At 43.2% G+C, this 26,770-nt stretch overlaps 1 protein-coding gene across 1 annotated transcript; it reads left to right on the top strand.

Moving 5' to 3' along the window:
* Positions 1-26,561, top strand: LOC147880556 (uncharacterized). The gene is made up of 11 exons (XM_087370762.1): positions 1-135; positions 310-531; positions 18,537-18,604; positions 18,739-18,800; positions 18,907-19,056; positions 19,179-19,352; positions 20,883-21,098; positions 21,335-23,232; positions 23,535-23,600; positions 23,840-23,909; positions 24,035-26,561. Exons 2-11 carry the CDS (start codon positions 329-331, stop codon positions 26,456-26,458), a joined length of 5,331 nt encoding a protein of 1,776 aa, XP_087226888.1. The 5' UTR covers positions 1-135; positions 310-328; the 3' UTR covers positions 26,459-26,561.
* The last annotated feature ends 209 nt before the right edge of the window (positions 26,562-26,770 follow it).

Raw genomic sequence — 26,770 nt, 5'->3', positions numbered from 1 at the left:
TTCCTGCTTCCTTCTTTTGCTCTTCCTCCTCCCCTTCTCCACTACCCTGCGCTTTCAACTCAGGTAACACGGCTGCTTCAACGCCGTCGCTGGGAACAATTAACCTTCTCCTCGTATTCTGCTCTACTTGCCTTCGTACGTTCTTCCATTAATTCTCGCCCGCCCTCCCTTTCTGCTGCCTGCAGTCGCTCTGTTGCCTCCCTGTAACTGCAGTTCATTCGCTCCTCTCCAATGCCTCATTTCGTCCTCATTTTTCTCGCTGCAGGATCCTTTCTTTCCGTCATTTCGCTTGCATTTGTTTGGGTGCAGGATCCTTGCTTTCCGCAGAATGGGAGACGTGAGCAAGCAGTCGCCCTCCCAGAAACAGAAGAAATTGGGATTGTCTTCCATGGGTGTACATGTTAGTGAGACCGAGCTGGACCCTTTTCTTCTTTATCTGCACCAGGATAACGATCAGCCCTCGGCCAAGCTAGGCATTACGACCCTTCTAGAGCCAATTCTCTTGGACATAGTCTCGAAGGACGAGGAAACGTGAGTGGCTTTTCAATTAGTCATTTCCCATGAAGTTACATTTTCGCTGTTTCTACAAATCACGTGAGACTCGGGTACCAAGTGATCTCATTTTATATTACGCCTTTTCCTAGCTTTCTTTTTTCCCTCAACGCAAAGCAAACAAGAGTTTATTTGTCATCATAGCCCACTTAAGGTCCTTCACAGAGTCTATCATGCGTGCAACCCGGTTCTGCAATGTTACCTTTCGTATGTCATTCTCACTCACAACTTAGAGCTATTTTTTGTCGTCTCTCAAGCATATGTGAACGATCAAGTTCTCCGCTGATCTGGTTGTGAAGTAATTAGAGGGCAGCTGGCGATGATCTATACATTGCCTTCGAGTGGGAATGAGTAGCTTTCACAAACTTGAGCTCAGTCCACGAAACAACATACGGTGTAAGTAGTCTAGTAGGAGTAAGTTGCACCACGTTCTTTGTAGGGAAAATAGCCAGGTAAATGATCTCCAAGGTAAGCAGGTGTGTTGACTTAAAGAATAAAAAAGTCTGTTCTGCTTTATTCCAAATTCTGGTCTGTTCAGATGGCTCAGGGGCAAGAGTCAATATATTAAATTCTGAGGCTTGGTTCGATGGGATGCAGATATCAACCACGCTAATGAATAGTGGCATGAATTCTGTTTTGAGAAGACTCCTGCCAAGAGACTTTGGGATAAGTGTGTCTTCATAGAAGACATCATAGAAGCCTATGATTGAGTTTGTAATGTCAAAGTGTTTATAGATGTTCATTGCCAAAGAAACACGATGTGCTGCCAATCTTGCAAAGTCTCAAATTTGAACTTCCTTTCTCAAGCTTCAACCTACAAGCATGCCTGTCTGCATATTTTACGGCCTTATTTTACATTTTCAGGGCATATGGGATATGAGGTGTGTGTAGCATCTTTTTACTACTTTGGGTATTTGAAACTCGAGCCCTATTTTTGAAATGTCTTGAAGCGTTGTGGAACTTTGGAGCATTTCAAATTAAGCTCAGTTTCACCTGTGATGACTAATTTTTGGTTTCAGCTCCACTAAGAGAATGCTTGTTACAATAATTGGGCCTAGCTTCTAAAGCCTAAACCCCATACAGAAGACATTCTTAGACTTAATCAACACTCAGGAGTACTTATCGACTCCAGGCAAACATTCAGATCTGACCAGGTATATATTGCAATGTAGATAACCAAACTGCCATGTAATATAATGCTTTAAAGTAGGACAAATCTGACACCAAGTGTTACCCCCAGTGTGCCCTCATAGGCAGTGTAGAGCTGCTGCTGTCTTGCATCAAGACGGGGCTGCTATGCTGCCTCAAACAGTCCATCTTTTTGAAGTAGAAGACCGTTATTCCATCTGTAAACCCCCATAGAAGTACATTGGAGCATGGCACCTGCTTAGGAGGAGGTACATGAGAGAGCCATGTGGGCATGAAGGATGCATATCACAGGGGGAGATCATCTTTGGGTTTGGCCCAACTGGAGGGCTGCCATGTGGACATTCTATAGGCTGACACATGGGTAGTCATATAAGCAGACTATAGCAGCAAGAAGGGCTGCCATGTGGGCAGCCTAGGGACGGGTGACTCTAGAGTTGGCAGAGGATGTGGCCATTAGAACATGCAAACTTTTTCAAATGTGTTTGACAACGTTTGGAAACTGTCAGACGTCAAAACGGCAAACCAAATTTTAAGGACTCAAACATAGCCATCAATGTTGAAATGTGAAACACTTGGCAGAAAACTTTAACAAAAAGAGAATATGCATCATGCCATCAATGATCATCCATGCCACATGGCAAGGCTGTATGCTGATGATGCATGCAAGGCTCAAGTTTCAAGTCTGAACACATAGAAGTAGCAAATGACATTTAAAAAACAAATGTTTTTGGGCAGGTCTCTAAACAAATACACATAGAAGTAGCAAATGACGTTTAAAAAATGAGTGTTTTTGGGCAGGTTTCAAAACAAATGTTAGGAAACATTTGAAATACATATAACATCAAAATCCAAACACACATAGAAGTAGCAAATGACATTTAAGAAACGAATGTTTTTGGGCAGGTTTGAAAGCAAATGGTAGGAAACATTTGAAAACATTTGGTTCAAATCCAAGCACGGTCTTTTGCGACACTGGATGTGGGCACATAGGTCGAGCAGCAAAGTCAATAGCAGTGTCAAAGAATGACCTAAGACTGGTGCAGATGGGAGCCCAACTAGGGGCCTATACAAGGGAGATGTGGGGGCTTATAACGCCCAGCTCACGGTCGGTCAAATCTAGTATATGTTGGCGGAAGAAACAAGTCAGTCTGTTTGTTGTGCAGAGGGAGTATTGCAGACGGTTCCCCACTGCCTGTGGGGCTGCAGAGCTGCGCAGAGAATTTGGCTGGTGACATTTTGGATTGTGGCCAGCACACAACGAATGCAGAGGGACTTCACTTGGGGGATGGTAGCATGGCTCATAGAGGGCGGGCATGCTTTTTCCATTGACCCAGTGTCACCAGCTTATAGGATCCATGGCCCGCAAGTCTCTCGAATAGAGGCCTTTGCCATAGCACCACCCATCGGTTCACCCCCAATGTTCTCACCAGAGGATAGGGTTTTGGAGACGGTGGCCAGCATCACCGCCTAGAACACTTGGGTTGCTTGTTGCAGTCAGCTGATGGGGAGATGGGCGAAGACTCTGGCGGCTACCCTAGTGGCCATGTGGTAGGATATCATTTTCACTGCGCGCTACTTGGAAGCGTGGCACTCTAGGTTCGAGGGATTGCCGAATGGTGGCACCGCTTTTGCAAGGTTTAGCTGGCAGGGATTTTCTACACTCTTTTCGTAGGAGAGATCCGTTGGATGTATAGACCACCTTTGTGGTTGTTAGCCCGTATTCCAATGACCCGGTGCCTTGGTAATAGGCTGGTTGTTTCTTCTAACAACCTTTCCATTGTAATTACCGGTTTTTCAGTTCCTTATGGAGGTTGAAAGCACCGGGTTTTTTTCTTTCAAGCATTAATAGAAGTTTCTTTTCTCTGGAAAAAAAATGAAACAGGTCAGTTTGTGGGTCGGTATATCCATAGACTACTCAACCTCGTCGATCAATTTATTGGGCCGGCCAGTAGATGGGGTGGGACATATCGAGTTCCTTCCTCATCTATATAGATGGTATTTTGAGCCCTTACCAAAAGGACTTGCAAATGCCACTGACACATAAACATAAACATAAACATGCAGTTGAGCAAAGTTTGAGGCAGAGTTTGCATTTGGATATTTGCTTCCACATCTATATATTAGATCTTTTGTTGTACATCTCCTTATTCTCTCTCTTGGTTCTGCAGTGCCTTCTATTTACTTGTATGCACATGTTGACATGAGATTAAGTGGTTGTAGTATCTTGGCATATCATTTGCATTAGGATGACTTGTGTTCTTAGTGATGCAAGATCATTGATCCTCTACATGGTGTTTGAACTAGAGACACATGCTTAGAGGTTTTTTTTCCAATATGGTATCAAAGCAAGGGAGGTGAATATCCTTAGTAGCAACGTCAAGTAGCCTACTCCAAAGATGATTGAAGGCGGATGTCTTTGCTCTAAGAAAGAAAGGCGACTTTAGTTGATAGGATACATTCTAGTCTTATAAAGGTATTTATAGGTTGAGGGTGAAAGCCTTCTAGACATATAGAGGGGGAACCCTCAAGGCAGAGGCATTCGGAGCTGTTTGCACGTCCTTTGAAGATTGTCTTAGACTTCCTAGATATTTGGAAATGCAGGTGACAAGGGTGATTCTCCAGGATGGATCATTTGCATGATGGTAGACAAGGAACATGAGGGACTATATGCTACCTTGGTGGGCTCAATATTCAAGTGTGAGTGGAGCTCAATGGGAGCTTGGTTTTGGAGGTAGTTGGGAGAAGTTCTCTCAAGGCAAAGGCATTCAAAGTTGTTTGCATGTTGCCTGAAAATGTTTTTGTCTCAAACCAACGTGAGTGGAGCTCACTTAGAGCTTGGTATTAGAGGCAGTTGGGAGAAGTTCTAGATCTTTCGGAAAGGGACTAGTTGGTGGAGTTATGTGGAGTAGACACACCATTCTCACTTCATAGGTTTCGAGTATCAAGGTTGTGGATGTGATTGGAGGATGATTGGATTGAAACAAACCAAGGATACTTGGTACCTTATAGTATCCTTGGTTTGTTGTCAAATTTTGAGGGTGATGATTGGATAGACTTGTTACTTGGGTATCTTGAAGACTTTGGTGTGCTCATGACTTGGATGGACAGTGCCGCTGGTGGGTGGTGTTCGGATGTTACCATCTCTCCAAGTTGGATCTTATTGCTCGTATCTGATGTGGAACAAGCCTTGGATGTATTGGAGGTGCTGGCTCGCAAACCTCACAATGATGATGCGTTCTTGAAGGTTCCTGCATGGGAGTTGGAGCTTTATCGATACCATGGTGGCTCATCAAGAGAGGGCATTGGAAAGAGTTGACTTCCACCTATTGAGCCCCCATATGAGAAGGGGGAATGAGATAATTAGGAGAGAGAATTTGAGAGGCATGTAGGCAGCAAGGAGGCTGTCATATGGGCAGCATCAGAACATCCTTCTTAAGGGCAGCCACATGGCCACCACATCCAGCAAAGGTGGTTGTCCTCCAGCCCTGGATTAAGGTGGACTGTATGACCGGAATTGGGGTTGGCTTTGGGCCTCTGAGAGGCCCAGCCACAGGCTCTGTTATAGGGCAGAGGAGCAGGGACAGAACCAGCAGAAAGAAGCACCAGCTGGAGGAGGCCAGGACTGCCTACAGTCGGCACTCTATAGACTGGCAATTGGCAGTTCAGCAGCAGGTTGGCTGCAGCAGGGGCCCGTGGGTCTGTACAGGAACAGGTCAGCTAGTCTGGCTTACCGGTCGGCTAGTCAGGAACCTCGTTGGCCAGATCAGGGGCTTCCTAGCCCTATGAAGGGGCGGTCCCCTTGGGGAGCACTCAACAGTTTTGTCAGTGCTTATTTTAGGGCACTCCAATGTGCAATTTAACATGAAACCTACTACAGTGGCACAAGGGAGTTCAGGAGGAGCTACAACAGGTTGTACAGCAGCATACATTGCTATTCAGGCTGCCTACCTCAGCCAATCAAATGCTACAGGTGTGGTGCATTTTTGGACCCGTTTTGTACTCTATATGTGAAATCTTTTGGCTGTACATCTCAGTGTTCTCTCTTGGTTCTCAAGTGTTTTCTATCTACTTGCGCACATCCTGAACTGACATTAAGTGGTTGTAGTATCTTGGCATGCCTTCTTCATTAGGATGACTTGTTAGAGGTTGGTGATGCTGCAAGGTCATTGGTTGTCTGCATGGTGTCTGGTCTAGAGACTCATGCTTAGGCGCATGACTTGTCTTGAGCTGGGCTTGTTGCGAGACAAAGTCCAGGGCTGGCTCATGGATTGTTGAAATGGCAACGCTTGTGAGGCATGTTGATTTTGGGCAGGCACCAGGGTTGGAGAGATTCTTTTTGGATTAGTTTTCAGAGCTGTGAGGCCTTGTTTAGATGCATCAATGGCTGCTGCAGGCTGTTGAACAGCAGGCCCCATTATGAGGGAAACCAATCATGTAGTGTGTCTTTTATAGTCCAGAGAGGTCAGCCAGCTTCAGATTGGTTGGCTGGACAAGTCAGCGAAAACCTAATTGGGTCAGCTTGAAATGGGGTCAATTGGTCAATTTAGGGGCTCTTTCAGCTCCTGTAAATAGTGCTCTACTATACTCCCCTCAGCCCCAACACCTGCTCTTTTGTGTTCTTGTCTTCCTTTGGCTATTGAGATATCTCCTTGAGTTGCGCGGAGCGTGCAACAAATGTAAGTTTGATTCCTCTGAATGGAATCAATCTCCCACTCCATGGTTACCATCCATGTCGAATGCTCAGTTGTCTTCTTCAAATTTTGAGGCTTTGCATCATGTGAACATGTACTTGGGTTTGATTTTGGATGCGATGAGCACCTCATATCATGTTCATTGCATTCGGAAATGGTTATCACTTTGGATTCTTGCAGCTTTTGGATATACCATTTGGGTATAGTCTCGCAGGGAGGAGTAGAAAGATTAGGAGCATCACCATCTATTTCTTTGGCGTAACTCCTTCAAGGGCTCGAGGCCGTCTTCATTTTGTTGATGATGTGGACCATTGTTTGAATAGTCATAGCCTAGTAATTCCTTGTGAGATTTCTTTGCCTCCATGCTTCTTGACGTCTCTATAATGACTCTGTTCTTGCATCCCGCTACTAGATTTTGTTGAGGAGTAAACAATTTAATGTCTCTTAAACCCCTTCTACTTGTAGAACACTACAAATCCTTACCGACATACTCTCCACCTTAGTCAATGCAAAGAATCTTCAGTTGGTGCATGCTCTCTTGCTTCACTTTTTTTTGCCACTCTTTGTACTTAACGAAGGCATTTGATTTCTCCTTTAGAAAGCATTCCCATACCTTTTGGCTATAGTTGTTTGAGGTGACGACACAATTATGCCATTGCATTGGTGATTTCTCGGTAAGACTTGTCATCAAACTGTTGTTCATGGTCATATATTCTAGTCTTACACAAGTATATGTTCGACAATGAAAGTCTTTGCAAGAGTGGGCTCATTTAAAACATCAAATAGACTTTAACGCACACCGTCATGAGTAGAGAGGCTTAAAATCTGTCACGAGGACGTGAAATTATGGGACTTTTGATTTGCGACTCCCATAATTTGTGCGTGATTGCCTTGAGCCTCTGGGGCGCGAGGGTTCGGTCATGAGGCGGGACTTGGGGAAATAAAATTTCTAGCAAGCCCTTGGAAATAGTGAATGTGCGCCCAGTTACTAGGCAATTAATTCCTAGGGCCAAAGTGTGCAACTGGGGGGCCAAAAGGGTGGTGCAATTAAAAATTGCTATTTTTAGCATAGGACTACAAAAGGGGCCCAATGCTCTTATTTTGGGTTCAGTTGGCCAAATCAGGTTCAGAAGGAGCCAGATCATCAGTTGTGACCTGCCAGAGTCTGCCAGGAGCTGCTAGAGTAAAATTCGCAGATTCCTAGGAGCTTCAGGAGTGTGCCAGAGGAAAACGTCACCAGCCAGGGCCTGTACCAGCACATCCAGAACCTGTAGTTGTTCAGTTGTGTTTGGTTGGTTGGGCACTTGGTTGTGCGATTGCAGGTGTGGCTTCGATAGTGGATGCTATTGGGGTCTTTGTTGCATGCTTTGGTTGGTTGAGGATACAGGATTGCCTAGGGATTGGATGCCGTTCACTGTTTGAAGTTGAGCAAGGAATTACAGGGTGGGCTGGACAGGAAGTTTGAGGGCGTTGGTTTGCCTGTGGAGCAACTTCCCAGAGACCTTTGTAATCAGCCTCTTGGCTTCAAATGAATGTTAAATAAATACCGCAAGGGGCGCCAGCGTTTGGGGCCAATTGGTGTGTTTGTTTTTGAGTAGGAGCACTCTAGCTCCCCTGTGAATTGTGGTGTGGTGCAAATTTATTTGTCTATTTATTGTATATGCTGTATTTGCGTGGATCCTACCACCCTTTACGTTGTTGAGGCTGGTTTCAGTCTCTTTTACCGAATATTTTGAATTATCACTGATGGTGACAGGCAACTCATGAGATACATGTTCAAGTTGCGAGAACCACTCCTTGTGTTGAGCCATGTGGTGAGTAGCTTCATTGTTGATGTTGCATGGATCCTATGAGATAGATATAGGTGCCAACTCATATTGCACATGGGAAGTCTACATCTCTTAAAGGTGAGATATAAGAGAAGGTATATGTCAAGAAGCCTCCAAGCTTTAAGGTCAAGAAGAAGCAAATGGTGCACAAGTTGAAGAAGGGGGTTTCTATAGGTTGAGTCCCAAGAGCTTGGTATTGTAGGATTCATTAGTTCATCTCCACTATCGACTCACATGGAGTTCTTTAGCCACTAATCTCTACACACTTGTTCTTGTCATACTCATTGTATTGTAAGTTGATGACCTTATCATTTTCGGGAATCACCTCATTGTGACAAGAGATACATAGGTCGTGCTTCATGATGAGTTTGAGATGATAGACCTAGGAGAGCTTCATTGCTTCTGTGAAATGGAGATTTAGGGGTTGGCTGATGGGATCTTTCTTAGCCAGTACAATTATTACTTGGAGCTTTTGGAGAGGTTTTGCATGACAGATAGTAGTCCAATATTTACCTCGATGGATCCAAGGTGCAAACTCTAAATACACGACTCTACTCCCTTGGTTGATAGTACCTTGTATCATCAGTCGGAGGGATGTATTCTTTCTCTCTCTCTCACACACATCCAAATTTCTCTTTTGTAATTGGGGTAATAAGCAAATCCTCCCAACCACCTCACCAATCACATTAGATAGCCGGGTTAGGAGTTCTCTTGTAGTTGATGGGAACTCAAGACATCTTCTACTCCCAAGGAGTTGAGCTTGAAGGATATATTGACTTAGATGGGGGTGAAGATGGCGGTTCGTGACGGTCTATTACAAGATATTGCTTTTTGCTTGGATTAGGGCTTTCTCTTGGTCAAGCAAGAATTAGCAAACAATGACTCTCATTGATGGAAGCATAGTACTGCGTAGCAAGGCTAGCTTTTTGTGAAGTTGCCTTGCTTAGACAATTGAACTTGGGGCATAGAGAAGATGATCATTCATTGATCTAGTGTGATAGTGAGAGTTACATTGCTATAACATGCAATCCAATGTTCCATATCGATGAAACATATTGAGTTGGGCTGTCATTCAGAGGAGAATGTGACTGATTACAAACGAACTTTCTTGGAAGCAGTTGGAGTATCTTCTTGAGCGTGTGGGTATAGGTCCATAGCCATAGCGGAAGATTGATAGATGAGCCCAGGAATTACACGTGGAAGTGTTTCACTATGGAATCAAACTTCTTAACTTGTGTGTAACTCCACAACCATAGATGTGTGCGCAAGCCAGTAAATCCAAGACAAATATAGAAGCAACAATGAGCCCACGAATTACACGTGGAAGTGTTTCACTATGGAATCAAACTTCTTAACTTGTGTGTAACTCCACAACCATAGATGTGTGCGCAAGCCAGTAAATCCAAGACAAATATAGAAGCAACAATGATATATTTTCGTTCCTCCAAAACTAGACACGATACAAAAAGAGGTGCAGAGTCCCACCAAACCGTGGTCCTCCGATCTTACCAAAAGTCGTCCTACTATCTGCTTGGAACCTCTAGATCTCTGAGCCTGCATGCTCCTCTGAGCTTATGTAGACTCTCTGTCCAGTGATCCCTTCCACCTTGCTCTCCGGGTAGCAAGCCTAGGTGGGTGGCTTGCCTTGAGTTAAGTTTGCAGCCCTCTGTATGTCTTTTTCATCTCTTGGATGTAGGCCCAAGGGAACCCCTTTGCTGCTCCTTTCTGCTCTGTGGATTGCTGCTCCTGGTGATGCCTTCAGGAATGAAGTTATGTTACGAGGAATGTCAAAGTCTTGGTGATGCCAAGAAAAGACTATGACGACACCAAATTGTTTTTTAGGGCTACGAGATGAGAGCTACTGGAGCATCTTCATCGATGGATTGGGATCGGGCCAATGTGGGTGAGAGGGGGTGTTGGATTAGGGTTGGTCATGTCCCCACCTGTGAGCTCCCAAATGAGGAGTGCATTGGAGGTGGACCTTAGAATCATAGGATGGGTTATGAGGCTGCCACATGGGCAGCACATGGGCTGCCATGTGGGCAGCAAAGAAAGAGTGGAAGTACCTGGCAAATCAAGGCCACAATGGTGGGCAGATATGGTACAGCAGTGCCACGGGGATGTCCATGGATGGAAAGGACAGGTATGTGCAGAAGAGATGACTGCATGGACAGGCAGGATGACATCAGCCAGGGTACAAAGAAGTATGGACCTCAAAAAGGACTGGTTGGAGGCTTTCCAAGACCTGGAACAAGGATAAACAGAGGCAGAACCAAGGCAAGACGAAGGAACAAGGTTTGCAGCTGTTTGGCAAGGTTCTTTCGGGGCAGCATAGGGGCAGAAATAGGCCCCTAACAGCCTGGGTCAGTGGCTGGATGCCACGTGGCCAAGTGTGGCAGCAAAAACCTGCAAGAGAGGACCCTTTGGGGCATTTATAGGCCTCCCCATTTAGTCAACTGGTAGGGAGGAATCCAATCAGCTGATAGGGGCTTGGCTGGTCGGTTTTATCAAGAGGGGCTCATCCCTTATAAAAGGCCTCAAGGCATCAGCAGGAGCAGCAATCCACAGAGCAGAAAGGAGCAGCAAAGGGGTTCCCTTGGGCTTACATCCAAGAGATGAAAAAGACATACAGAGAGCTGCAAACTTAACTCAAGGCAAGCTGCCCACCTAGGCTTGCTACCCGGAGAGCAAGGTGGAAGGGATCACTGGACAGAGAGTCCCACGATGATATATTTAGATAGACTCCACCTCCAGCCCAATGTGGGTGAGAGGGGGTGTTGGATTAGGGTTGGTCATGTCCCCACCTGTGAGCCCCCATGTATGTCCAGTGATCACCTCTAAAAAGAACCCTTTGATGTGGAGAACTCATATCAAGCCCTTTAACATTCCTCATTACCAACATAGTCATACATCTAACATCGTTTGGAAACCTAAAGTTATGTTACGAGGTTGTCCTAGCTCTCCTGCAATCTCACATGTTGTTCGTGAGTTGCCTCCCTCACTTCCTCTTCCTCCACTTCCCCCTCCTTTAGTTCCTTTAACTTCCTCAGTTCCAAGAGTTTTTGCTTCTCGAGACTATAAAAGAAGACTACTCTACCTAGATAGATTAATGTCTCTGGGTCTTTTTTCAATAAAAGTTTTTGAAAAATATAATGTCACAAGTTCTTTTTAAACTTCAATACACCTTGGAAAACTTCTCTTTTGAGGATTTGAATCTAAATAAGCTCCATTATATAACTTAAAACTTCGTTGGATCGCTTCTTAAAAGTAAAAGCTTCCTTTCAAAGCAAAGAAGTCTATCTAAATAAGGAACTCTTGATTTGTATTTTTACTTCTCCCTCACTTGACAAGATAGGCTTAAACTCAATTTTGAAGTCTCCTGAAGTAATGGATTCTCTCCCTCATTTTGTGAGAAGAATTTGGAAGCATCCAGTAGTAGCTTGGAAGTATGTAAAAACTTTAGGACAAAAGGCTTTCAACTATGGAGAGATAGGTAAAAGGCTTTCAGAGCATTCAAAATCTTCTATCCTTAGAGAACCTTGTTGTTGTAAAAATAAGAGATTCCTAAGCTTTATTGATGCTGATTTAGGACATGTAGTCACAACTGATACCTCAATTTTGCTTTCTAGTAACTTAAGAGACCTTTTCATGAAAGGCACGAAAGTTCGATTGTACTCTTTTAAAGAGTCTTGCCTTTTAAAAGCTATCGATAAGGGAATCTCAAAGTTTGTTTTGCAATTAGAAAAATGTTTAGGAGTTCAAAATATCTTATCAGAATGGAAAGGGGAGATTTTGAAGAAAGTTGCTTTGAAACTAGAAGAAGTCCCTTCGATTAATTGCTTAAAGCAAAGTAACCATCTTTCTAAAGAAGATGAAACTCTCCTTCGAAAATTCCATAGGAATTTTGTCATTTCTTATATGGACAAATGTTCCAATAACTTTGTTTTTATTTGCAAAAAGTTTTACTTAGAATGTCTTTTGAGAGAAGTGAACTCGCTTGTCAAAACTTACGCCCCTGCCTTAGTTTCTCAAAAGGATTTGATCTCAAAACATTAGAGTGTTCTGGGTTTGTTTGCAATCCAAGTATATCTTTTCTTTGTGCTGCTTGGAAGTTTCACAAAACTCCCAAAAAGCCAAGATTTATTGCAGCTACTTGTGAGACTACTTTGACGGATGTCTCTAAATGGCTAAGCTACTACTTCAAAGCCATGTTGCCTAGTGTCCATGAACTTTGGAGGGACTTATTAAAAGAGGCGGATGTCCCCTCGCACTCAAGCTGGATTTGAAATGGCTCTGTAGGAGTGATTCTTGTTGTAAAATTTTTTAATTCCTCTTGAAGCATTCAAGAAAAAGAGTCTCCTATTCTCCTTCAAACCTATGATTTTACGATGATTTACACAAAGATTGAGTTGGAAGACCTGAAGTTTAGAATAAAAAAGCTAGTGGTTGAAGTTTTCAATCTGAGATTTGACAAAGATAGATGCAAAGTGCTAAAAGTTGAGAAAACAGCCTGATGCTTTGACTTCTTGTGGCTAAAAAATAAAGATCATGACATAGGTTCTAAAAAGAAAAGATACACAAAGGTAGTAAGTGTGGAAGATGTTTGCTCTTGGATAGATTTTCTTTTAGATAATCTTTACATCACAATAGGTGATTCTTTGTTTCAACAAATTATAGGAATCCCCATGGGCACTAATTGTGCCGTCTTTTTAGCAAACTTTTATCTTTTTACTTATGAATTTGAGTTTATGCAACGTCTTATTTCTATCAATACCTGCCCTATCATTTTACATAAGCTTAGCCAAGTTAGGCGTTTTATAGATGATTTATTTGTACCAGATGTTCCTAACTTTCAAGACTTTATGTACAAAGACGCTAGTGCTTTTGGAGAAGGAATCTATCCTCGTGACTCTTGTGAACTGAACTGCACTTCAAGAGGGGATTCTTGTGTTTTCTTAGATCTTAGAATTTCTCAATCTACCATAGGATTAGAGGTTGATATATACGATAAACGTGAACAACTTGAATATAGTGGTTTACACATTATAAAAATGCCTCACATTGACTCAAACATTTCTGATTTGGCAAAATATGGAGTCATTTCTGCCCAATTTTCCCGCCTTTGTATAACTAAGGAGTCTTTTATCACTCAATGTAGTAATTTGATCACTTTACTATTACACAAGAGGTATAATCCAAGGAAAATAATGAAAAAAGTACGCACAATCTTAGATATGAAGTCTTTTATCTATGGTCTATTGGCCTTTAGGTATGTTTAGAATGATTGAACATAAGCTGAAAACAAAAAGTGGGGAGCTGAATAGCCCGTTTTTCTTTTAGTTTCAAAAGAGAGTTTGTTTGAGTATGCTTGTGCTTTCTAAGTTAGAAATGTGTTTTTGACTCTTTGTAGGAAACAATACATAAGTGTAAAGGACCATTTAGCTTTTTACGTTTTAAATAAGAGTGAGAGTGAGAGTGAGAGTGAGAGAGAGAGAGAGAGAGAGCGATATTCCAATTTTTTGGAAGATTTTGTTTCTTGACTTGCTTGTTTTTTTTTGCTTAGTCACCTGCTTCCTTTCTTCTTTATTTCTTGTTTTCTTTCTCTTTTGTTTATTTGACGTATTTTAGTAAGCACTGGGTTTGCCCAAGAGACTCCGCGGGTCTTTAGAAACCCAGTATAGCTGCTTATGCCTGGGCACTGATGACGACATAAGTGTTGCTTTGCTTGCTAAGTATGTCTTCCTTTTGTTTTTCTTAAAAGTTTTTGTTTACCTCTTTTTTCTTCTCTTTCATATTCTCTTTTATTTTCTCTTTTATTTTCTGTGTAGATTTTTGATCTTTAGAACAACAAAAAATCTAAAATTGTATGATTGGACTTATTCTAGTCTTACAAAGGTATATATAGTAGCTCTTGCTCTGCTAGGCCCGCTTCTGCATAAGCACACCAGTTTGGTACACATGTCCTTCCTTGGTAGTACTTGATGGCACCGCCATCTTCAGTCATGAACCCACGTTCGAACTCGAGCATTCCAAGTACCAACATCCTCCAACTGTCCCGCTCATGATGGGTGAACAGCTTGAAGTTCTCCAAGCACCAAGCTCTCAGGTTCTATTTCAACCCGTCCTTTGTTTGGCTAGGTCTGTAACCAAACAATATACCTGAGATATTACATCCCAGGCATAAATCTAGATTACCCTCCATGTGTGGCTTTGTGTTGTCCCCTCTTAAGTCATGGTCTTTGTTTGGACCTAAGTCCTCAGGTCCTTATAAGAATCCCCCTCTATGTCAGCAACAAGAGCCAAGCACTTAGATGGTCACTTGTTATCGTCCCTCATCTTCACAAAAGATTCTGACTCTTCTTATGACTTTTCCTCAATGTGGACATCCTAACAGTAACACCGGGGTTCATAAATCTAATCTCAGTAGCATTAGGGGATGCAACCAAGAAAAATTCCTCTTTTATCACCACCAACTGTGCTGACTTCTTTGATTCTGAGCTGGCGCCCTTGTTCTGATTAGTCGCCTTCTTTTTCCAGTCCTTCACAAAGTGTCTTGACTAATCACAATTGAAGCATGTCCTTTCCTTCTTTTTCTTCTTCTTGTTCTCTTCATTTGAAGAGTCCACTCTGTTGTCAGATTTGTCCTTCTTGGGCTCGCCTTTGACATGCCCTTGCCTTTGCTCTTGTCTTGAGCTACTAGGGCCTTATCATCCTTATCCCTTCCTTCATACTTCTTTTTCCAAGCTTCTTTTTGCAGCACCAATGGAACCATCTCCTTGAAAGTCTCCACTTCCCATGAACTTTCGTCAGGGCTTTGATACCATGTTAGAAATGAAAGTCCCACCAAAGGGTATCTTGCAGCAGAAGACTGATAGATAAGCCCAACAATTACATGCAGAAGTGTTTCACTATGGAATCAAACTTCTTAACTTGTGTACTTCACAACCATACATGTGTATGCAAGCTAGTGAATAGACAATGCATCTAAGACAAATATAGAAACAACAATGATATACTTCTACCGGGCTCAATTCAAAAGAGATGCGGAGTCCCATCAAACCATGCTCCTCCGATCTTACCAAAAGTCTTACTATTTGCTTGGCACCTCTAGATCTGTGAGCCCGTGTGCTCCTCTAAGCTTATGTAGTCTCTCTGCTGTCTAGTGATCCCTTCCACCTTCCTGTCCGGGTAGCCAGCCTAGGTGGGCAGCTTGCCTTGAGCTAAGTCTGCAGCCCTCTTTATGTCTCTTTCTCCTCTTGGATGTAAGCCCAAGGGAATCCCTCTGCTGCTCCTTTTTGCTTTGTGGGTTGTTGCTCCAAGTGATGCCTTGATTGAGGAGGCCCACATGCCCCCTTTTATAGGGACTGAGCCCCCCCTGATAAAACTGACCAGCCAAGTCCCTACCAGCCGACTGGATTCCTCCCTACCAGCTGACTAGATGGGGAAGCCTATAAATGCCCCAATGGGCCCTCTCTTGCAGGTTTTTGCTACCCCGCGGCATCTGGCCACTGGCCCAGGCTGTTAGGGGCCTACATCTGCCCCTATGCTGCCCCCTAAAAACCTTGCCAAACAGCCACAAACCTTGTTCCTTCTTCCTGCCCTGGTTCTGCCTCTGTTCAGCCTTGTTCCAGGTCTTGGAAAGCCTCCAACCAGTATGTACTGAGGTCTGTACTGCTTCGTACGGCATACCCTGGCTGATGTTATCCCGCCTGTCCACGCAGTCATCTCTTGCTGGTTTCCCTGCACATACCTGTCCTTTCTATCCATGGACATCCTCGTGGCACTGCTGTAGCCTGTACCATTCCTGCCCACCATGGTGACCTTGATCTGCCAGGTGCTTCAACTCTTTCTCTGCTGCCCACATGGCCGCCCATGTGCTGCCTACGTGGCAGCCGCATAACCCATCCTATGATTCTATTGTCCACCTCACTGATGCACTCCTCATTTGGGGCTCACAGGTGAGGAGGTGACCAACCCTATTCCAACGTGCCCTTATTTTGGGGTGGTACTAGGGTTGGAGAGAGATCCTTTTGGATTAGTTTTCAGGTCTGTGGCCTTGTTTAGGCAGCGGCAATGGCTGCCGCAGGCTGCAAAACAGCAACCCTCCACTGTGAGGGAAACCAACCTTGGCTGAAAAGGTTGTCCGAACCCCACTTGGTTTGGCTTGAAACAGGGCCAGTTGATCAATTTAGGGGCTTCTCCGGCCCCTACATATGATGCTCCTCTCCAGCCTTTGTGCCAGTTCTTCCCTCACCTCCAGCACCAATCCTTTTGTGTTCTTGCCCACATTTGTCTACTTAGACCTCTCCTTGAGGTACGTGGAGCAGGAGTTCTGACTCAGCAATGTTTCTTACACATTGTGGGAGTCCTATAGTGGATCGATGTTTACAGTCAACTATTTTGTACTGCGTTGAACTTGAGTAGTGCATTTTGTGTGGCATTTCTATCATGGGCAAGTCTTTCTTTATATTTTTCTACATGGTAACAGAGCACAAGGAATTCACACAGCACTCTGTTCAGCCAGCTTTTCAGACCCAGCTCGTCTCTTATCTATTCTTCTGTCCCTGAGCGGCATGTGGAGTGTAGGATATTTGTGCGACAGGTATGGCATAGAGAGACTTGACTTTTATAAGGATCGAATTGACAACACATAGGTGAGGCATGTGATAAAAGACATTCTCAACCGCCTCCCCTCTATTCAAATAGAAACCTCTACAAAGTAGCTGGTTAGCCATGCTGGATTCATTCACTACTACTAGCCATGCAAGAGATTAGATGCCTCATCCATGTCTAAGGTAAGATTAGCCAACTTGCAGGTTTGAACTGAACTGAACTGAACTATCCTTTGTGGAAGTTTAAGGCAAAGACTTGGCTCCTAAGAAGCTATGAAAGGTGATGATTGGCAAGAAGGCTCGTGTCTCTACTTCCATCACTTCAAATAAGAAGATTCTCAACTGGGAAGTGAAGCTGACAATGAAATGTCAAATTGGGACAACAAGGATGCACAAGTACTGGTTATCATTGGTATGATGGTAGTGGACAGTGTCATACAACTTATCTAGACATCTACAATAGTGGCGGAGGCATGGGAGATTCTGACACTTGTACGAGACCCAAAGTTTGACCTGTGTGGACAATATTAAGTCTCAGCTTCTCTCTCTACGATTTCGTGACTTAGATAATATGTCAGGCACATCACAAAGGTCAAGGAAATTTAAGAATAGTTAGGTGCAGTTGGTACGAAGGTGGGTTCTCAACAATTAGCGCTATTCTTACTAAATCAACTCCCTTGTACTTACCAGAGTTTTGTCATGATGTGCATTCTTGGTGAGAGGAGTAAACCACTAACATTTCTAGAAGTGGGCTCTTTGTTATTCAAGAAGAGATGAGGTAAAAAGTTGTATGAAGGGGGGGATGAAGCTGAATTGGTGGCCCACGGGCAAGGCAAGTAAGTTCTCAAAGAACAAGACAAGGCTGGAATGCTGATAGGAGCTACTTCAAAGAACAGTCGAAAGGACAGGGAAAATTAGACCTGCCTGGGAAATTTTGTATTGGTGTTATTATGCCCTGATTTTGGGGCAAGCGAGAGATCCTTTTGGATTAGTTTCAGGGTGTGAGGTCCTACGTTTCGGCGCAGCAATGGTTGCTGGGGGCTGCAGAACAGCAGCCCCCAGTGTGAGGGAAACCAACCCTGCAGTGCGCGTTTATAAATCAGAGAGCAAGTTGGCCAGCAGCAGACTAGTTGGCTGATTTGTTGTTTGCTGGACAGGTGGGCAAAATCCTAACTGGGTTGGCCTGGAACAAGGCCAGCCGGCCAATTTGCAGTCCCCCTGACTCCCTCCCCTACCACTTCTCCTCTCACCTCCAACGCCTATCCTTTTGTGTCCTTGCCTACCTCTGCCTATTGAGACCTCTCCCTGAGGTGCATGGAGCAGGAGTTTCTAGTGCAGCAGTATTTTCTACACATTATGGGAGTCCTACAATGGATCATTGTTTACAGGTTCATTATTTTGTTGCTGCTATACATATACGGTTCTCTCTCTATTTTCCTACATGGATATCAATGCTGCATGTGAATATGTATCTTGATGTCTTAAATAAAGCCATCGTTTGGCAAGAGGAATAGTTTCAATAATGTAATCCTCTATGTACACTTGCAGAAATTTGAAATTATACTCAAGGAATTAGCATTAGATATACTATTCTGTGTCGATAGATACATGCATCCATTCATGTAAGGTGATTGTTAACAGTTGATTTACTTGACCAAATTTTTAAGGCAATGGTGGTTTGGCCATGGTTGTTCCTTTTGCAGTGCTGCTTTGGCATTGAAATCTCTTGGGTATGTCTTGCACCATGAAAAGATTGTTGCAGCAGTTTCTGGTAAGCAGATTCCTTACTAAGGTTTTGAGCTAATCTTTCCTTTTTCCTATGGATTGGATATGCACATGAGGGATTTAATTCATGCTTGCTTTAGTCTTGGTTTCATACATGGTTATATACTGTTTTCCTTGCAGATGAGACTGCATCAACAATTCTGGAGTCTCTGTCCAAACTGATTACTTTGACAGACAGAAAAGTATGAACTGTTGCCTGTACTTCTTATTGTCTGTAACTCAAATTTCTACTGGACATCTTATTTTCTGGATATATGCTCATGTTTAGTACATTTTTTGGGAAAACAGGCACTCTGCAACTTGGCAGTTTGGTGTCTTGGAATTCAGGAGTTTCAGGCATCATTACTTGAAACGCAAGTTGATTCTATAACACAAGCAATAGTGTATGCCATTGACAACCCTATGGGATCAAAGGCTATAACATATGAAGCTTTTCAGGCAATCCTGTTTGTTTCCGATCCAATTCTGTTATTTTCTCTCATCTCTATTTCTCTTGCTTAAGAGTGAGCTGGTTTGAGCAGAATTTGCTATCTTCTTGCCTGCTTTCTTTGGGCATGCAGGCTGTAATCAAAATGGCACGCAAGGTCCCCAAAATGAGGTCACTTTCTTCAGTCTGGATGCCTCCTGTCTATAGAAGACTTCTTTCTGCAGATAGGAAAGACCGAGAAATTGCAGAACGCTGCATAAAGGATGTGGAATCAGCTTTGTTGCCTCCTTTGCCTACACTTTCGAAGGTGACTAAAAGAACAGTAACCACATATTGATGCCTTTGTGCAAGCTAATTTTTTGCATCGATTCTTCCCCTTAAGTTTGACTTTCTTGCAGGCTGTATGACTGTTCGTTTTGCAGAGTATTGGCTAGTAGGACTTATTTGCTTTTAATATCAAGTCATGAAAGTCAAAGAGTTACGAGTTGATTAAGTGATCTTTGAGAAGACAACAAACCATGCATTGATTGTTTCAACAGAAATGCAAGCCTAGGTAATTTGGACTCTGCACTAATAGGGACCAAGTGGTTTTATCAAGGTAAGATGGAGAGGAAGACCCCTCTTCTATATATGGTGACCTCTTGAATGTGGTCTTGGACTTGGCATGTGGGGTTTAGGCAGACACTATGCCCTACTATGGCCTTGTCTTGAAGCTCTTGTATAACGTGCTCAACTTGTTGCTTGTCCTTGGGTGATACCTGATGGTGGCGGTAGGTATTGAGGTTGTTCTATTGGAGCTCGCTTGAGCAGACCTAGTGTTCACTTTCTAAAGGTCCCTTTATGAGTCAAACAGAACTTCTTGAATCTGCTAGCTGGGTGAGAACTTAGAAGAAAGTAGGAGCAAGGAGGGAAAAATGAAGGGGAAGAGAGAAAGGGGAAGAAAGAGGGGGAATGCTAAAGAGGTGGCGGGAAGGAGAGAGATGGGTGTCCATGGGGAGGAAAGTAAGGAAGGGGGGGGAACAAGGGCTTGGAGGCTATGAAATTCCCTAAGGCACCTTGTGCTACCAATGGGCAGCAAAGTTGAAAGGGGCAGTGAATAGGTGAGGGTGGAAAATGCCTGGAAAGCACCACAGCAGGAAAGGGGGTGGAGAAAGGGGCAAGTGCTATTCTCTCCATGGGGATGGGTTATTTGGACAAGAGTGGGAAGTAAGGGCTGAGTTATTTTCTGCTCTGTCCTGCCAGCAATATCTGCAGTATTATGTAAGGATTATGACATTCAAGATCTGAAAAATCTTTATCACCATGGAACTTTGGAAGGTTCTTGGCTGGAAATTACTAGAAGATTTCAGGACATTGATACTGAAGTTTTCTCGAAGAAGTACCATGAGGATCACTGAACAATCCGAATTGTACTGCACCTAGGTTGCACAAGTATAAATAGACGTGCACACCAAGAGTGGGATAAGTAAGCAAGTGCTCCATTGTAATTTAATCTTGAGTATCACTTGCATTATGCCGTTGTCCCGATTCTAGAAATATAAGGGTTTAATTTGTGTTGTTACTGATGTTGAGTGATGGGACGAGTTTGGATGTATCTCCTGTGGAATGTATTTTGTTGGAACGTAACCCTACTCATGAGACAGCAAGCAATTTCTCCTGCTTTCAGACATTCTGAGGAATGCCACTTATGCTTTTTGCTCATAGTCTGGCCATTCTTAAGATTGGTGATTATTAATCTGGATTGCAATCACTGAATGTCTATTGATCAATGTCTTGACAAGCAGTGCAAAATTTGAATTGACATTCTCGATAATCTTCTTGTGGGCCCCAAATACAGATTGTGGCTGTAGATATAAACCAAACCCTGCTGCCAAAGTTAGAGAAGATGGTAAGGTCAAAGGCCTTGATAGTTCCTGCTATTCGTGCTTGGGGTTGGCTTATGCGTCTTCTTGGAGGCCAAGCTGGAGTAAACAGGGTCTTGGTGAATCAAATGCTGAAGATAGCTGAGGTTACTTTTACCAGTCACGACTCTCAAGTTCAGATCGCTTCCTTGGTATGTATCCTCAACCATTGAGCAGTGCATGTGCATTTTTTGGAATGCTATCTGAATACGCTGAACTCTACTGGAGGTGGCAGTTAGAAATTCGGTTCAAACTTGGTACTTGCTTTAATTTGAAAAGGAAATCTAAAAAAAGCTGCATTAATGTCTGTACAAATTTGTTTGCTTACCTTTAACCTAAATTCTGTTATCACCTATATATCTTATGAGATTTCACTGTGGTGAAACAGGTTGCATGGGAGGCTTTGATTGACTCTTTATTGGAGGACCCAATCATAGATGGAGCTCAGGGAGACTGTCTTCAATCTGGAGCAGCAAGCATCTCCCCTTCATCTGAAGAATATCATAAGTCGAGTGCCAGTCCTTCTTTAAAGCGCTTAAAGCTCCTCATGATGCCTTTACTCACTATTACAAGTGGTGAACAGGATTCATCTGTACGGCTCTCTTGTTGGCGCACTTGGAGCTACCTTGCTCACAAGCTTGGGTCTGGGATCAACCATTCATTGGTAGCATCTGTTGTAGTGGCTCCTATGTTTGAGATGATTTTTAAGTGTGGCCCTCAGAAGGGTAATCCCTGGGTGTGGGATCTCTGCCTGAATTCCTTAGACGATTTACTGTCTTGTAAGCTTCACAACAAATTTAATTCTTGTATATCTCAAATCGTACATATTGGTGTAGACGGTAGGGCTCCATCTCCCAAGACTCCTACATCTACAGCCTCTAGAAATGAGTCTGATGGGTGCTTATCGATTAAGTGGGCTCCATGGTCTCTTGATTCACTTGACTTTGTACTGAATTTTGTGAGGATCCTCTGGAAGTGTGGTGTGGAGGATCTAAAAAGTTCTCACAGTAGCAACCTCAGCTTGAATGGAGCCCTAAGGATGTTGCTGTTGGTGGTAAAAGGAGTAGAGGGAGATGGGAAGGGTTCAATAAGACCCTCAAAGCAACATGTTGATTCTGTACATACATTATTGGGGTTTCTACGTGATGTATCTTGTGAAAATCAGATTGTAGCAGGGCAGAAGGAGCTAATTTCCGCTGTGTGGTCATCCATTGAAGTCTTGATGGAGCTTCACCCCCTAGTCTTGTCATCATCATTCTACAAATTATCACTTGCATATAGAGGCAGCCTCTACAAGGAAGATCAAACTTGCAGTGCTATTAAAACACTTGACGGTGCAAGCCAAACCCAAATAGACAGTGTCTCCAACCTGGTTACACCGATTGTGTATATCACAGCAGTTTGGCTTCAATTTAGTTGTTCGATAGTTTCTGAGACAGGAGAGGAGAACAAACTATTGGAGAGAGTGGAAAAACTGGCCGTAACTGCATGTGCAGGTCTTGGTATCATGGGTAACTTGCTTGGAGTCATACATGTATTAGATTGGCTCCTTGCTTCTTTGTACAGATGGGAGGAAACTAGAGTAGGGGAGACTTTGCTGGTAAATAACCTCAAAAAAGAGTCAGGACTTGAAAAAGCTGGAAATATCAAATGCCAAACCTATCTGCTTCAAGTTTGGAAGGTCTTTTCTGAGCACATGGCAAAATGCCTACAGGATACAAATGATGTACCTGCAGTTGAAGGCGGCATTGGTGATTCAGGCTATGGAGTTGTCCATAGTTTCTTGCTTTTTCCTCTCCAATTTTGTTTACAAGTCACTTCTCCATGTCCAATTGAGAAAGGTGATCCAGAGTGCAACTCAATCTCCAAAGATACTGGTGATGTGAGACATACTGATTGTGATATCGAGTTACATTTTGTGACTGCTACATGGGTCCAACTCTTTGACTCGAGCTCCCGCATTTCATCTCTGAAATCTTCACAGCCAAACTTTTTTGCAAGTGGGCTTTGTCAAAGAATTTTGAAGTTGATTGAAAAACAATGGCAACAGATGTCTAATAAGGTTGAACATACCATCAATGGAGCCTCTTTCTTAATTGAGATGCTTGGAGTTATTGTTGCAAATGTTTTAAAGCACACAAAGATATCAAGCCTTGCAATGCTTGCTATTAACCGAAAGAAGAGACTTGGAAGTTTTATGGGTGCACCTAATGTAGCTCATGGTCCCTTAGGAAATGATGTGGATGATTCAAGCAACATTAAGGACATCATTTCTCTTTCTTCCAGGTTGAGTTCACTGTCTTGTTCCTCTTATCTATCATTCAAAACTTTGGGATGTTAAAAGCAAAAAGTCAAGTGTCACCTAGGCTGTGGATACAAATTCTGGGGATTTGTTTGTGCAGATGTGCAAGGGTTAGGCTGTCGTTGATTTGCTAGGTTTGAATAGGTGCAGCGTTATGTATTCTCAGGATTTTGTATTGGGGGAGCATTGAATACTCTTGAATTATTACTGTATACTGTATTTACATTTTTTGCACTGACTAAGATAGTGTTGGAATGGTTACCTTACTTCATGGATAATCTCCCAGGGTCCTGGATCTTTCGTGGGAAGAATTTATGGCTGGGAAGGCATGGTGGCTGGACCTTACTTCAAGGTATGATCTTGTTATGATATACTAACTATTGCAGGACCAATAATGAAGAAATACCAAAGATGTGTTTTTAGTGCCACGCTTGAACATAGACTAGGTATTGTGTGTTTGATTTTTGATGTATGCTCAAAGTACATCTGCAGGACTTTGATGGGCTAGTTTTCCTGATGGTCGTTTATTAGCCATCTGGGTGTTTTAGCTGGTTTCATTTGATAGTACACCATATTCTTGGCTTTATACAGGGTGCTAGGAGCGTTGGCAAGCTTTGTTGTACGCCTTTACTCTCAGAATGATCTACTTATGTTCTTGCAGGTGTGTACAATTAAGGACTTTGCTTGGATCCATCATATTATGTCCAAAAGTTTACTTTTTAATGCCTTGCATTCTAGGAATAAGACTTCGGGTATGACAAGAGTGTGGGATTGCTTCATTTTCAGGGCCTTTCTAAGCCTTTTGCAAAGTGGCTTGGCTGTTCTGAGGCCAATATAAGCAAATACAATGCAAATTCAAGCATCCTTATGCAGGCCCTTGAGAAACTTTGGGAGAGGCTGCTTAGCTGCTTACAGAAATGCCAGCCTCCTTTAACCTTTGATTCTAGTCTTCTTGCCCTTCAAGCGCCTTTACTATTACCAACCTTCGAGCATCCACATAATCCTATTTCTGATAGTACTCTTTCATTCTGGGAGGCAACGTATGGTTCTAAAGCATCGGTTTTGTCTTATCCACCCTGCTTGGTTCCTGCTCTTCGCCAGCTCAAAAACAAAGTGAAGGTATCATTGCCAGGCTGGGACAAGGCTTCTGATGGGGTTTCTAGAGTTAGACAACTGGATGCATCATCAGGCCTTCTCTTGCATACACACATGGGAGGATGGAGGCGGCGTCATATGCTTCAAGAAGAGTTTCTGGATAAAAAGAAAGCTTCACTTTTCAGGGCCTTGACCTTGGGGTGCAAAGATAAACTCAATGAAACAGATCCAACTTTTACTATTGGATCACCATCCTTTCCAGTAACTTCTAAGCCTGCAGATAAACCGGTGGATATGCTCCTGGAAAGGATTAAAAGACCGATTGAGAAAGCAGAGTCCACTTCTGTAGCATTAAAGACATATACGAATCTGGAGTTTTGTGAACGTCAAGTTGGTGTTGATTCAGAGGATCCTGAAGATGCAGCCTTCCAAAACTGTGGTCTTATTGCAAATAATGAGAAAAATCAGAACTCTAGCAGAGTATTAAGGCTTTCAGATAAGCAGATTGAAGAAAAACATTCAGGTTGTGAACGTTCGGACAACACAACCTCCAAGTGTGACAGAGGTTATCCTGTAAGGTGCTCATATGTGGAGCATGGTAAGGTGGATAATACAGAAGATACACTTACTTTAAAATCAGGCAGTGATTTCACGTCGACAAACCATGCTCTAGACGTAGCAGCAAATGAAACAGATATGTCTGTACCTGATGCAGGCAGAATGATGCCAGTCAAGAGGTGCCCCAATACGCAGATTGTTAGGGCTAGGATGCTTAGTTGCTCAAGAAAGTGGTCCCCATGCTGGAGAGGTGAGGTGAAGAAGCTAGGCATTCGGCAACGGCGGTTTTTACGAAGTTCAGGATGCTTAAGAGGTGGGAAAGATTGGCGGATTGCCTCAGAAGCAGCCAAGAGCCTGCCAAAGAAGCTCACCAAGCAGGGCAGGCAGCAAATTTTTGGGTTAGCCAAAGACAATGATCCTGCAAACACACTGAAAGCTGCTGAAGGTGAAGCTGCAAGTCAATGCATGCAAATATCCTGTAACCAGGAAATGAACACAGGTTTATCAGATGGGCCAAACAAAGTTGGGAAGCGTGGAAGGCAAGCTGAAGCAGACTCTCCTTTTCGTGTTCAGACTCTCAATCGTGGTTTCTTAGCAAAAATCTTCAGTCCATATGGAGAGGAGTCTGAAACAAAACTGGCTGGGGTTTCTTGGAATAGCACTAGTGCTTATACAAAAGAAATTGAACCTCTTCCCAGAGTAAGGACACATCATCGGAAGAGCAGTTTTCCCAAAAAGATACCTTTGCCTGAGCAATCATCACGCGAACAAGTTGCTGGCACACAGCAAGCAAATCGTGGGTTGAAACAGACTTGTGCAATGAATGCAATTGACTACAGGGACAAGCCTGGAAAGAGGTTGAAGCAGGCAGATAAGCAGCCTGCATTCCAGCCAGGGATAGGACCATTAAGATCTGCCACTCCTTCCAAGATACTCAGGTCTGGGAGAAAGTTTACAGAGAAAAAAGTTGTTGCAACTCACATGGGTGCCCATAACCAATTACAGAAGGCTGTTCGTAGCAGAACTGGCCTGCCTATAGCTTCCTATGAGCCTGTATGTGCAAATCGTTCTTCTGCTCTTCCGGATCTCCAAAACAGGAATGGAGCTGCTATGGACTCTAACGTACCCATCTCAATCTCCTCTAGCTTGCTGATTCAAAGAGACTCTGCTAAACTACATGGCTTGGAGATACAACAAGGAGAGACCCAACTGGTCTCAGATGTATGTGTTTCTGGAGGAGATACACAACCTGTTATCAGTGGTTATGAGGGGAACACGGTGCGCTGTACTCAGCCTAGCTCTATGCCCACTTCGGGTTCTTATGACTGTGAATGCAGCGTCCCTAGTGTCAAAGCACAAGAGTCTGGAGGGGAAGAATTGGTGGCGATGATAGGTACGAAGTGGGCTATTTGTGATCTTCTTTCTGCTATGGCTTCCTCACCACAATGGAAAAACTTGAATCTAGAAAATCTAAACTGTGCAGAGAAACTTCTGTCAGTTCTTCAAGATAGAATCCTTGACAGCAAAGGAAGAGGTCATTCTGAGGATAAGAAATGATATTTAAAATATTTTAATTGCTTGGACTGTTGTATTTTCAAGTCATTTAAGGGTAGTCTCACATTGATTTTTCAGCCCAGTTTACTGAACATGTTAACCTCTTGATGGAAATTAAGGAAACCTGTCTTAATTAACTCTACCAATCTAATAAAAAACGCCAGCTATGTGTCCCAATTTTCAACACACAATGGCCAGATCTTTTGAATGTTTTGGTGGCACAGCCAACCCAGGGATTAGAGTGCATTGCATGATGCCCCTATACATAAATACTGCATATCGTGGGGCAACCAACCCCATAATTTTTTTTGGGGG

Source organism: Dipteris shenzhenensis, chromosome 32, assembly GCF_047967505.1.
Source record: "Dipteris shenzhenensis isolate YYH24624 ecotype China chromosome 32, Dip_SZ_1.0, whole genome shotgun sequence".
NCBI classification, from domain to species: Eukaryota; Viridiplantae; Streptophyta; class Polypodiopsida; order Gleicheniales; family Dipteridaceae; genus Dipteris; species Dipteris shenzhenensis.
Note: the sequence above shows the minus strand (reverse complement) of the source record. Positions and strands in the feature narration are given on the sequence as shown.